At 36.4% G+C, this 13403-nt stretch overlaps 1 protein-coding gene across 1 annotated transcript in view; it reads left to right on the top strand.

The window, feature by feature from the left end:
• Positions 1 to 2283: 2283 nt before the first annotated feature.
• The window catches only part of LIPI (lipase I), a gene marked incomplete at both ends in the record, with an annotated part of 52147 nt that continues 41027 nt past the window's right edge, over positions 2284 to 13403 (top strand). The window contains one exon of the mRNA XM_079763754.1: positions 2284 to 2329. Within this exon, the coding sequence (XP_079619880.1) occupies positions 2284 to 2329 (46 nt within the window). The remainder of the gene's footprint in view (positions 2330 to 13403) is intronic.

Raw genomic sequence — 13403 nt, 5'->3', positions numbered from 1 at the left:
GAATTGATTCCTACTTGAGGAGGATTTTTAAAAGTCTTAAAAATAATAAAGATAATTTAAAGAAAGGAGGAAGAAAACTTAGAATCTCAGTACTTTGGTAAAGCAATTATCTGTTAACTTGACTTCCTTTCTGAAGATACCATATGTCCACGTAGAAACCTGAAATCATTGTGTTAGTATCATTTAAGTAATCGGGATACCATTTGGCCTTTAGGTAGGCATGGAGAGATTTCACTTTGATTTGACGAGGCATGCTTTTGCTTGGTTGGTAGACCAAAACAATAAAAACTAGTAATAATCTCTTCAAATGAAAAGGGACACATCTTTGGAACCCTGATTTCTAATTGAACTCTGACATTACTTAATTTTATGATTTTAGATAAGTAAGTTTACTTTTTGGAATTCAAGTTCTATTTCTTAAGTTGAATGGACTAATATAATTACTTCATTTAATAGGTATTTTCTGAGAGCTTGTTTTATGCCAGGCACTGCCTTTAATCCTTGGGAAATACAAGTAAGTATAAAGATCTGCCTTCCTGAACTTACCGCATAATGGGAGAGACAGACTTAAATACAAAATAGTGTGCCTGCAACTTTACTAATCACCTTCAATTGATATATCAAATATAAATCCTGTCTGCATTTGTTCTTTCTTTCCTCTGTCATCAACATTGTTATAATAAGGTACAAAGGGGTGAAGGAAATTAGCATGTTGTAAGTGCATAATAAATATATGTTGACCAAATGAATACATACTTGCAAGTTTCTATTATGACTACACCTATTGATTTTTAAAAATTCATTTACCTTATAAATCTTATCCAAACCAACATATTTCCTTATTAACTCTCTTCAGGCACTGCTTATCTGGAAGATGTATCTTCAGGTTTTATTGTAATCTGAAAAATAATGTGCAAGATTCATATTACCCTGTCACATCAAAAGCACAAAGCAAAAGGATAATTTATGTTAAATAGTAAAGACGTATCTTTTAATTTGAGTATACTCTGGTTAAGAAAAATCTCTCTGAACATGTATGACAATTATATATTTTTTCTTCCCAAATTTTGAAATGATGTCTATTTATATCTTGGTTAGGAAAGTGCAGTTGCTACAGCTCAATAATATGAAAGGACCTAGGTTATTTGGTGGTCTTCAGTCAAATGTTAATGGACACAGACAACAAAGTGGTTAGAGCCAGAGGGAGGGGTGGGCGAGGCCTGGCTGGAGAGGAACAAAGTGGGGTCGGGGGATAGGGAACCTCTGTAATAATGTCCACAGTACAAAAATGTTAATGGTGACACCCTTTTAAAAATGAAGTCTCACAAAATAATGATGAGGCTTCATCAGCAGTTATATTTTTCTTGATTTTTAATTGAATAACCCATCCTGTTTGTGAATCCAATGAAACACCTCCCCAGACTGCAGACTGGTTTACATTGATCAATGATATAATTTAAACACTTCTTTTCTTAAAGTATCTTTGGAAATTTATAGACTTAAATTTCAAAAAAACAAGTTTAATTTTGAACTTGTAATGCATGTATTTAGAACAATTCTTTATTTTCCTTGCCTACTGAAATCCATTGATGGAAGGAAAATAAGAGAAAAATTAAGTAAATGTGTGAAAATAAAAACTATAATAATTTTAAAATATGTTTGCTATACTGAAAGCAAAAAGAAAATATTTTACATTTTCAAATTATAGATCTAGAGAGACAGGCTAGCATTTTAACTTTTAAAATAGCCACTGAGTTTGGGTTACATAATGACAAGCATGAAAAAGCCATATTTTATACTTGACAATTTTATGGATATGAATTTCATTATTGATTTTATGGTGTATAAAGACAACTTAGTTTATAATCAAAATTAACATAAAACCACAACTTTTTCTGGCTCTTTCCATTTCTAGCATTTGTTAACATCACATTTGCTCTAGGTTTTCAACAGATATGTTCTTCCTAACCACTTCTGAAATCCTGAGGTTAAGAGGAATAAAGAAAGATATAATTAGGTTTTTCTTTCCCTTAAATCCAATGTGTATAGTTGAATGTTTGTGACTTATTACAAAGTCTTTGACTTAAAAGTCTTTCTCACAACCACAAGCTAATTGGGTAGAAACAATCTACCTCACCTTTTCAACAAACAGGGTGGAGCAAAGGTCAGGGATCTTTTACATTAAAACCTACTAGACTGTAACAGTCCTACCAAAGAGAAACCTCACTGACTATCACAATTTCTTTTTTGGTGAATCTAAGTGCTTCTTTTATCAGATTCCAAATGAAAGTGTACATAATTCTCTGTTTGATGTGCTGGGCAAGATCTGGTAAGAACTTGATAATTTGTATTATCTTTAAAAATTGTGTATAAAATAATCAGTATGGTCTGTATTGTGGGATATAGACTGTGGACATGATATGAAAAATATACTATGATTATGGATACAAATGATATCAAACAGATTACTATGAAGAACATTTGTGTATAAATATATATGTATACATATATATATGTACATATATGTGTATATATATATATATATATATATATATATATATACTCACACATATATATGTATAATGTGTGTCTTGGTAAAATATATATTTTGTTTTTCCTTTCCAGGTAATAGTAACTAGAAAACCTTTTACAAAAAGACATAAATAGAGAACAAATAGAAATGTTCAAGAGAAATTAGAATAATTAAATTTTTACATAGGTATATTGTCAATTGCAAAGCAAACAAAGTAAATATACTACAATTTTCCTTTTTAAAAAACATGTATCCTATTATGCTAAAGTAAAACCAAAACTGATCTGTGGTAATAAAACAAAACTTTCTTCTCCTGGTATACTAGTTTATGGCAATAGAGTTTACTATTTTTAATAATATCACTTATTACTTCATGGCAATAAAGTTAGAACTACTTGTTCCACTTTATGATAATAAGAAAAGTAACAAATTTAAAATTCATGATGAATAGTTTTTTGTTGGGATTTTACAAAAGCAGATTTTTTTTCTTTGTTTGATTTCTTTAAAATTCTTTACTTCATACTTGAATCTCCTTAAAAATATAACCTAAAAGTTCAAGTTATTTTTTGTTTCTCTTCCAATAGATATTTCAGCTAATTATAAATTTTGGAAATGGTTGCTTTTTATATTCTGTGGGGGAGGAGGAAACTTTCCTCTACCCTCAAAGTTCTTTCAGCTGGTCTGCTAATGACATAGGCATGAGACAGATAAACAAGAGAACAAGCCAAATTTAATACATGCATATGCATGGGAACCTTCCTTGCACATATGAGAGATTCAAAGACCAAAAGGGAAAGCAGTATATATGACATTCTAAGCTAAGGATGAGGTAAGGCACCTTGGGCTTCAGAGGGAGGGAAGCCATTTACAGGTTGATAAGAGCAGCTGTTTAGCAATTGGAAGATAGATTAAAAAAAAAAAAAGGATATCTCTAGATAATCTCTTATTATGGGCAAGGCCCCTAATTAGAATTTCTCTAGATAGTTAAGGGGAGGGGGCAGAAGTTTCCATTAAGCCTATAGCATCTTGGTTGTGTTTAGCTCAAGCAATCTGAATACCACAGAATCACATCTGAATCACTCGTCTACACTTCCAAAATTCAAATACAGGACTTAAGTGGTACTCATATATAGTTTATCATTTATATTTTACTCATTTGGAAGTTTCTTGATAGTATTTCATGTTTCTGTAATGTATAATAGTAGCACCTTTACTTGAAAGTCAGAGAAATATGAAGTCTTAGGCTCCGAAGCTTTGTGTCATATCAAGATTTATATCATTGTAATATCACAGTTTGTACACCAAATTTATATGGTTGACTTTCTGAGATTATTATTGTTTTTGTTACTGGCTAAGCAGTTGCCTATATTTTCAATTGGAAAAGTTCAGATATAATTACTAATGTCCAGCACACTGTCCACACATTGGAACTCTAAGACTATTGACTAAAATAGAATAGTAGACCTTTCAGTTATTAACAGTAAATAGAAAATAAGGAAATTAAAGATTTCAGTGATTCTCAAAATCATTCTTAACCGATGGAAACTCTTATGCTTCCTCGCATTTTCTTTTTCTTTTTATTGTTGACACTATTACAGATGTCCACCATTTTCCCCCCTTCACCCTGCCTTCACCACACTGTTGTCTGTGTCTTGGGCATTGCACTACACATATATGTTCTTTGGCAAATTCCGTCATCTTCTTTTATCCAGTCTGCCTTTAAAAAAAAGGAAAAATATTTTAAAAAACAGATTAGTCAAATGTTTTTTTTTTAATTTTATTTATTTAATAGAGTAAAAGGGGAGTGAAGTGGTAGCTGAACAAACTATATATAAATATGTATGAATATACATCCAAATTGTATGCATATGTATATATATTCTTAGTATAGTTTCTGATTCATACATATTTTAGGCCTTGAGAGCCATTCAGTCTCTTGCATCTATTCAACTCTGCCATCATAGTATGAAAACAGCCATAGACAATTTGTAAAGAAATGAGTGTGGCTGGGTTCTAAAAAAAAAATTTATGGATGCTGAAATTTGAATTTATTATAATTTTTTTGAATTTATTATAATTTTTAATTAATTTTTAATAAATTTTATGCTATAAAATATTATTTTAATTTTTTAAATTATCTGAAAATGTAAGCACCATTCTTAGCTTGCCATCCACATTTGGCCCACAGGTCTAGTTAGCCAACTCTTGGGTTTCAGTAAGCTGGAAGAGATGTTAAAAATAGATTAATTCATTCTCATTTCACTGTTGAAGAAAGTGAAATTCAGAAAAATAGAGTCATTTTTCTAAGATGGTAGAACTTACAATATGTGATATTGGACATCTAGAATCTTATTTAAAATGCAGATTCTCATCTATTAGTGGGAGGTGGAACCCAAGATTTTGGAATTCTAATACAAGGTATTGGAACCACACTTTTAGTGGTGGTAAGAGTTTAGAAATTTGTAGAACCTTACTTCCTAGGCTGTTTGTAGGGCAATAATCTTTTTAAAACTTGTGGAATTCTGAGCCCATTGTATCAACAAATTCTTTATTGTTTTTCTCTAAAATGTATAAAAATATTTTTGATGTGACTAGTTATTTCAGTTGATGTACTTGAATCAGATGCCACAAACAACATTAATTCATTAATTTTAAAAATTCATTGATTTACTGTACCAAAGTTCTTGAAAATTTGGAAAATGTGAAAGAACATGGGATTGAAGTACTGGTGGCTTGTTATCCCAAGCCAAATTATTTAACCCCTCTGAACCTCAGTTTTCTTACTTGTAAATGGAAGTAAAATTATAGTACTCTTTTTCTGTCTTGTGAAGCTCCAACGAGATAACATAAATGTGTGATTTGGTCAATTATAAAGCAGTATAAATTAGGTTAGAATAACCCACTATATTTTCTTCCGTGTCCACGTTCCCTGTTATTCCCTCAATATTCAGGTGTAAGCCTTCACCATTGTGGCCTGTGGACCACCTGTACTAGGATCTCCTGGATTATGCAATTAAAAATGCAGATGTAGCTATCAAACTAGAAACTCTGGGGATGGCCCCAGGAAGCTACATTTTCAATGGCTTTCCCAGTCATTTTACACTCATTTTTAAACCCATATTTAGGAATTCCTGCTCTAAAGACTTATTTTATTTTGCTTGCACAGTCAGCTTCATTTTCAACAGCTTTCCGAACATTTTGCCCAGCTGAATTAGTTACTGATTGAATATCTTGATTTCTTAGGACATATTAAATATTATATATATTCTAAATGCACTTTGATTGCTTCAGAACTAGAAAAAGACATTTTTACATCATCTAATTTTGTGTGCTGCCACTAGCTTTCAGAGATTTTAAAGTTCTACCTACAGTTTTGCACCTTAACAGGCTTTATGGCCATAGAAACCTCTGCCTTTGTGTCATCAGTCAGTCAATTGCTTGTACCTGGAATTCTGCTGGCCCCAAAATGTTGTCATTTTTACTACACATGAATAAACAACTAAACTAGTCAACTTCTGATAGTCTCATTTATGTTGTTCAACTGTTTACATAATGACATGTGCCATACATATGTCCATGCTTTTCAGATCACACCCAGAAATGTCCCCTTGCTTCTAATTGTGTGACCTTGGACAGGTTGTTTAACCTCATAAAACTTCACTTGCTTCATATATTAAATGAGGGAAAGGATAGCAAACATAAAGCAGTGCAGTGCCTAACATAGAATGATTGCTAATGATCATGTACCATTATTATTGTTGATTGATTGTTACTGCTGTTAGCAAATACATTTTGTTTTCAGAAATGAGGCCAGAGAAGGAAAGAGGTTTTCATGTGGCTTTTGAGATGAGTGTGGGGTTTGAGAGGACTACTGAGGAAGAAGAGTTAAATCTTTCCAGAATGTGTTAGGATTGGTAGCTTTTTAGAGCTGAATTTTGAGGCCTCTCTGTTATTGATTTGGTCAACGCTGAAAGTTGCAAAACAGGCTAACACGTCTCTGAAGGTTACCAACTCTAAGATTTGGTTTGAAATCGAAGAAAGTTAGAATAACATGAGTTATTTGAAGAAACCAAGGCTCAGAGATGAGAAGAAAAAGAGAAATTGTTAAGTCATAAGAGATGTTTGAGAAAAGCTAGAGACTCTTGAGTCATAGCTACCTATGTCCAGCACACTGTCCACACATCGGAACTCTGTCCATTTGATCTCCTCGTCCTCCTCTTCACAGTCATTCTTACTATAATGGAAAAATATCTCAGGGACACAGCTGAACGACCTAGAATGATTGTTCCTAACATCACCATATGTCTTTTATATTTTTAACAGTTTACTGCCAAAACCTCAGAAGATTTTTAGAATTCTCTCAGTGTATCTCTGTGTTGAAATATTGCTAGAGTTGTTGCGGCAGAATGCACGGGAGAACGATCAGCCAGCACTGTGAGGGAGGAAAGTTAACCTTTATTTCACAGATCTGCTAGTCCAGGAATTCCAGATCCAAAGCCTGAGCTGAACTCGTGGGGAGGCTCTGACCTACTAGTATATATCTCCTCCTGTGGCGGCCCCTGAGGGTCCCCGCAGCTCCGTCCACGTCAGTCAGAGCGGGGAAGTAAGACTGCAGTTTTAACCAGATACTGAACTAGGTTGCAAGCCTCCCATCCCCATTTTCCTTTTCAGAGTCATTATCTTCCTACATACTTGGCAATGAAATACAATATTTGGTCCCTCTTACTGAGTTTCTAATCACAATACAGTTCCTCAGACTAATTTCCAGACTCTCAATTTTTTTAGTTTTCAAACAGTATTTTAAAAAATCAATACTTTTCTTTTTGTTTTAGATGTTTTTATTTTTTTACTAATAATATTATTTTTGTTACTATCATTTTTAATTACCTGAAGTCTATGTAAACAATTTTTGTCATTATAAAACTAAAAAATAAATAATTTAGATCTAGAACATTCAGAAAGTATTAAAATACAGAAAACAAAAATAGAGAAAAACATAAAACATCTTCATTAATATCACCATCATTACAAATAACAATAAAGTAATTGTTTTATTTCCTACCAGTCCCATTACAGTAAATATGTGTGTTTGTGTACCAATGTGTATCTGTGTATATAGTACCCTATATAATAAAAGGGTAATATGCAAGTCGACTGAATGGCAGCATGACCTGTCGCTATGATGCTCATTTTCCACCAGGGGGCAGATGCTCAATGCAGGAGCTGCCCCCTGGTGGTCAGTGCGCTCCCACAGGGGGAGTGCCGCTCAGCCAGAAGCCTGGCTGAAGGCTGGCGAGCCCAGTGGTGGTTGCGAGAGCCTCTCCCGTCTCCACTATGGCGCTAAGGATGTCCAACTGACGGCTTAGGCCCACTCCCCATCCCCCAAGGGCTCCCAGACTGCGAAAGGGCACAGGCCGGGCTGAGGGGACCCTCCCCACCCCCCCACCCCCCGCAGTGTGCAAATGTCGTGTACCAAGCCTCTAGTACCATATAAATATCATACACTATTGATAAAATTATAACTATGTATATATGGACTATTAATTGCTGCATATAGTCCCTATCTATAGATACACCATAATTTATTTTTCTAGTTTCTCATTGCCATATATTTAGTTGATTTCTAAATGTGCACTATTAAAAATTTTGTGATACATGGTGTTGATGGTCAATGTATATAATGGTAAAATGACATGGTAATGTTGTTTAATTAAACTTTATTGGACTTTTAAGGTTAGGTACCTTTTAATTAGTTTATGAGCAATATTTTATTTTGTAAAATTATGTCGTTCACTTTGTGTTCATTTGGGATATTTGTTTTCATTCAAAGTATCCTATCTAATAAAGAGAGGATATGCTAATTGACCCTCACACCATTGTAAAGATGGCTGCACCCACAGCCAATAAGGCGGGAATATGCTAATTGACTGCCCCCCTCAAAGATGGCAGTGCCCACAGCCAATGAGGAGGGAATATGCTAATTGACTGTCACACCCTCAAAGATGGCAGTGCCCACAGCCACAAGATGGTGGTGTCCAGTCCTCTCAGCCCCGCCGGGGTGGCAGGCATGTGGTAAGGCCGCTCCCACCCCTAGGCAGGCCCGGCCGCTCCACGCGCCTGCCTCCAGAGTCCCTCAGTCCCCTCAGCCCCGCAGCTGCCCAGGACCGGCCCGAGGCGCAGGCAAGCCTCAGATGGTTGCTGCCCAGCTGCCCAGGGCCACCCGAGGCTCAGGTAACCAGGGCCGGCCGAGGCTTGCGTTGCCGACAGTGGCAGCAGCAGAGGTGTGATGGGGCGTTGTCTTCCCCAGATCACCAGGTCGCTTCCCACCTCTGAGGGCTCCCAGACGGTAAGAGGGGGCAGGCCGGGCTGAGGGACCGCCCCCCTCCAGTGCATGAATTGTCATGCACCGGGCCTCTAGTCTTATACATAAATATATTAATTCCTTTCCTACCTTTTATTGAAAATATTTCAGAGGGAAGGTTGGTGGGAAGAGATTCACCAAAGAACTTGTATGCGTGTATACATGTTCAGTTTCACATGGACACTGATAATACTGTGGTGAAGGTGTAGGGCATGGGGCAGGTGTGGGATAAAAAGGGGATAAAAAGGGGACATCTGTAATACTTTCAACAATACAGATTTAAAAAAAGTTTAACAAGCATCTTGATGTGTTTCCCCTGCTAACCTCACTTTGAAAACTACTGTAGCAGTATATCCATCACAGAACATTGTAACCTGCCAAAAAGTACACTGGGAGAAAAGAAAAAAAAAATTATTTCCCCAGTTTATTTATTTTTTGTCATTTGGCTAATGTATAGTGTTTATTACATAAACTTTAAATTTATGTGCTGTGAATTCTATCGGTCTCATGCTTTATAATTTCCCCCTTTATTTTTTGGGCTAAAACATTCTTTAATATGAGATCATGTCCATATTAAATCTATGCTTTTTCTAATTCATATAATTTTACTTTTACGTGAAAATTTAAATATAACAATAATAAATTAATTATCCTAGCCATTGTTTATTTAAAAATTCATTACCTTTTACTACTTTGAATTGCCAACGTTATCATGAATAATATGTGTATTGCTGGGTGTTCCCATTCTGTTTCATTAATTTATATTATATTAATATAATATTAATCATGTCCTTTAATGATTTTTAAAATATCATTCATTTTTTTCTTGGGCATTTCCCCCTTTTGCAGCCATCTCGAGACATTATTTTAGAATTGAATTTCACATATAAATTAATTTTACTAGAATTGAATTTGTGCTATTAATGCTTCCATTCTGGATCATGATATATGTCCATGCTTATTCAAATATTTTATGTTTCTGTGTAAAGTTTTCAGCTTTATAGTTTTCTTTTATGGATACTGTATATTTACCTTTTCCCTCTGGACTTTTCTTCTTTTCTCTTCTCTTCTTCTTTTCCTCTTCCTCCTTTTCATCTTTCTTATCCTTTTCCTCTTCATCCATTCTCTCCTCCTCCTCCTCCCCTTCCTCCTCCTCCCCTTCCTCCTTCTTCTCCTCCTTCTCCTCCCCCCCAAGTCCTTCTTGTTCTCCTCCTTTTATCAAAGGGCCAATTTAACTTGCAAATCACCAGGAACCTGGTTCAAATTAGCTTAGGCAAAAAAGGAATTTGTTATCTCACATAAAAGTTTTCCATTAAATACCACTGGATCCAAATATTGAAAAAAAAAAAAAAAGATTGCCATCCACAGTTTCAGGATGTGTTTCTTTATAGCTTGAAATCTGGAAAGAAGGTCACTAGTTCACTCTATCTCCCAGTATCTATGTCAACTTCCCAAAAAGATCCAGAATGGCCCTGTTTGGTTTTACATCCTCCTGTGGTTCAGTGCTGGATCTAGACTGGTTGGATATTTAGATTGACTTGGGATGGAGGAAGAGCATGCATTTATGGTTAATTGGAAAAAAAAAATCACTTAACATGGTAGGTAAGTTTTCAAGAAGAAAAGCTGAAGAACTGAGAACAATATATTTATAGTAATAAAAATATACATTTGTGGTTTTGAATTTTTTAATTCTTTGAATTACAATTTTTATACTGGCTATTGCTAACATAGGCCAAAACTATTGATTTTTACATATTTATATGTTTAAATATGTAAAATAAACCCGGTGCATGAAATTCATGCACAGGAGGGGTGCTCAGCCAATCCTGCACCCTTTCACCGTCTGGAACCCCTCAGGGGATGTCCGACTACATTTTTAAAAAATCACCCTGTACTTAATTTTCTTACTAACTCCTCCTTTTAAACTCCCCTTATGCTCACATTATGTTTCTTCTTTTTATTTAACTATTTTCCTGGCCTCACCCCATTTTAGCATCCTTCACTTTTCTGCTTTCTTTCCCTCCCTCCCTTTGAACCTCCCACGGCCCCTCTCCCTCCCTCCCTCCCTCCCTCCTCCCTTCTCTCCCTTCATTCCCCATGTCTGTCTCCTTATTACTCCCCCCGCCGATTCGCCTTTCCCTTGTGAGCCTGAACCCTGCCTCTCTCTTTCCTTTTCTATTATTACCCGCCTCTGCCCCCTGCCATGTTCACTGGTTTCTCTTTTAAACCTTCCCCTTTCCTCTCTGGGACTTGCTTCCAGCCCCGCCTGAGCGCACTTTGATATTAAAGCTTCCATTCGGGGGGCATTACCCCCAGCCCAGGGACAGCCCCAGGCGGGCCTTTGCTGCCCCCCCCTCCCCAACCTCCCCACCGCCATCCTCATCCCATTCCCTGCCCGGGATGCCCCAACTTCTAGTCAACAAAGTACACTTAACATGCTACCAATCTAACCCTTGCCAGTGTCTTTGGGGTCCAGCCCTCAGGGTAACCTCCTTAGTGTCTGACTCCGCCCCAGCTAAGCTGAGCCTCCCCTCCCAGCGTGGGGTGCCCGGTCCAGTGAGGGTGGCCGAGGCCCGCGCAGCCTGGGCACTGCTGCTGTGGAGCAGGAGCGCCTCTGCCCTGAAGGCCTCGGACTGTTCACCCCTCGGTACCAATGGCATGCACTGGGGGCCACTGCCCTCCTCCCGCATCTGGGCAGGGCTCTCTGCCCCATGCCACCTGCACCCCGCCCCTCGCCGGGTGTAGCTGCTCCTCCCCACGATGGTCACCACCCCCTCCCACGTGCAGCCCTGCATTTCCTTCCCTTTTCCATTCCTGTGTCTTTTTCTTGTTCCCTTTCTGTATTTCTGTTTCTCTTCTTGGCCTGTCTACATGCAGGCCTGCCTTCCTCTCCCTCTCCTTTCTTATCCCCTCCTATCATATCCTATTCTACCTACTCTGGGCCTTGTAGCTGCCTGAGCAGGGGGCAGGGACAAAGCCTGCTGAACAGTCATTACATGATGGCATCCTGGACAATTTGCATATTCCTCTATTGTTAGTATAGATGCTAAAATTTCCTATTGGATTATTTCTTTCATTGCTATTTCCACATTTTTGGTATATTACATGCAAAAAAAATAAAGAATAATGTCTGCATTCAATGATTACATCGTATTTCTTTTTCTTTTTGCCAAATTAGAATGCTAAAAAAATTCCTTAGTGTGATAGCAGATGTTTTTATGCTTTTTAAATTTTAATGGAAATATGTCACTAGTGTTTAGTCATTAATATAATAATCACTGTTGGCATTAAGTAAATAGCATTTTATCATTTTACTAAAAATACTTATATTTTATTTTATTTAGAACTAGAGGCCTGGTGCATGAATTTCATGCATGGGTAAGGTCCCTAGACCTGGCTGGCGATCAGGGCCAATCAGGGCCTTCCGGCTGCCGGCTGGGGCCTTTCTTCATTCCGCGCCACCCCATGGTGGTCAGCACACGTCATATCGAGCGATCAAACTCCCAGTCTCCCAGTCGAACTTCCCAGGGGACACTTTGCATATTAGCCTTTTATATCTATAGATAGTACTAATTAAAGTTATTCTTGTCATAGTCTTATGCTATGGATTGTACTATGAACTGCTCTGTATGTTTGTCAGCATATTACTTGGGAATTTTTCTTTTAGATTGCTGCATGAGTTGGAATGGTGTATAGCTCATGTAGCTGTGTGTATGTGTGTATTTGTCCTATGTGTGTGTCTGTGTGAGTATTTGTCCTGTTAACCTAAAAATAATAGGCCAATGTGAGAGGCAATGACATTTATTTGAGATTGAAAAGAATGGCTCAGTGGGAAGCACTGATTCAGGCAGAAACCCAAGTAATATTCTGATTAGAAGGTGAAGACAAGGGATATTGATGAGAAAGGAAGGGGAACAATGACTTCAATAGAAGAAAGTCATTTATATAGATGCTAATGAACTAAATTAATTCTAAAGTATGATTTTAATTTTTAATACAGTAGTAATAATATCTGTTTTCTTGTTATCTTTGCAAACAGTTGTTTGAGATACAATGTTTAAGGAGTAAGACCTGCAATGCAATACAATTTCTCTGGGATGGCAGCTCCAACTCAATTGTAAAGTGGCTTTGTTTATATTATTTTTTTGAGTCCTATATTTGTTATGTTTGATATTAGAGTTAATCTAGCTTGTAAAAATGATTTGTTAAGCTTTGCATTTTTTTATTTTGCAAAAATATTAGACTTTTTGCTATGCTTCAAGTTTTTAAACTTAACTTTATTAAACTTAATTTTATACACCATAAAGTGTATTATTTAAATGTACACTTTGATGAGTTTGTAAAAATATGTTCACCATATTTTATATGTTATATAACAATCATATCAATCAAGATATAAAATATGACTGCAAGTGGAGGAAGCCACGCTACCTATGACGGGGAAAAAACACACAAATGGAATGGATTCAGGAAAAGATGTTAAATTGGAGTCATTGTTTGAAATTCAGT

This window comes from Cnephaeus nilssonii (genome assembly GCF_951640355.1).
Source record: "Cnephaeus nilssonii genome assembly, chromosome: 3".
Classification (NCBI taxonomy): Eukaryota; Metazoa; Chordata; class Mammalia; order Chiroptera; family Vespertilionidae; genus Cnephaeus; species Cnephaeus nilssonii.
The sequence above is the reverse complement of the archived record's forward strand: the minus strand, read 5'-3'. Positions and strand labels throughout refer to the sequence as shown.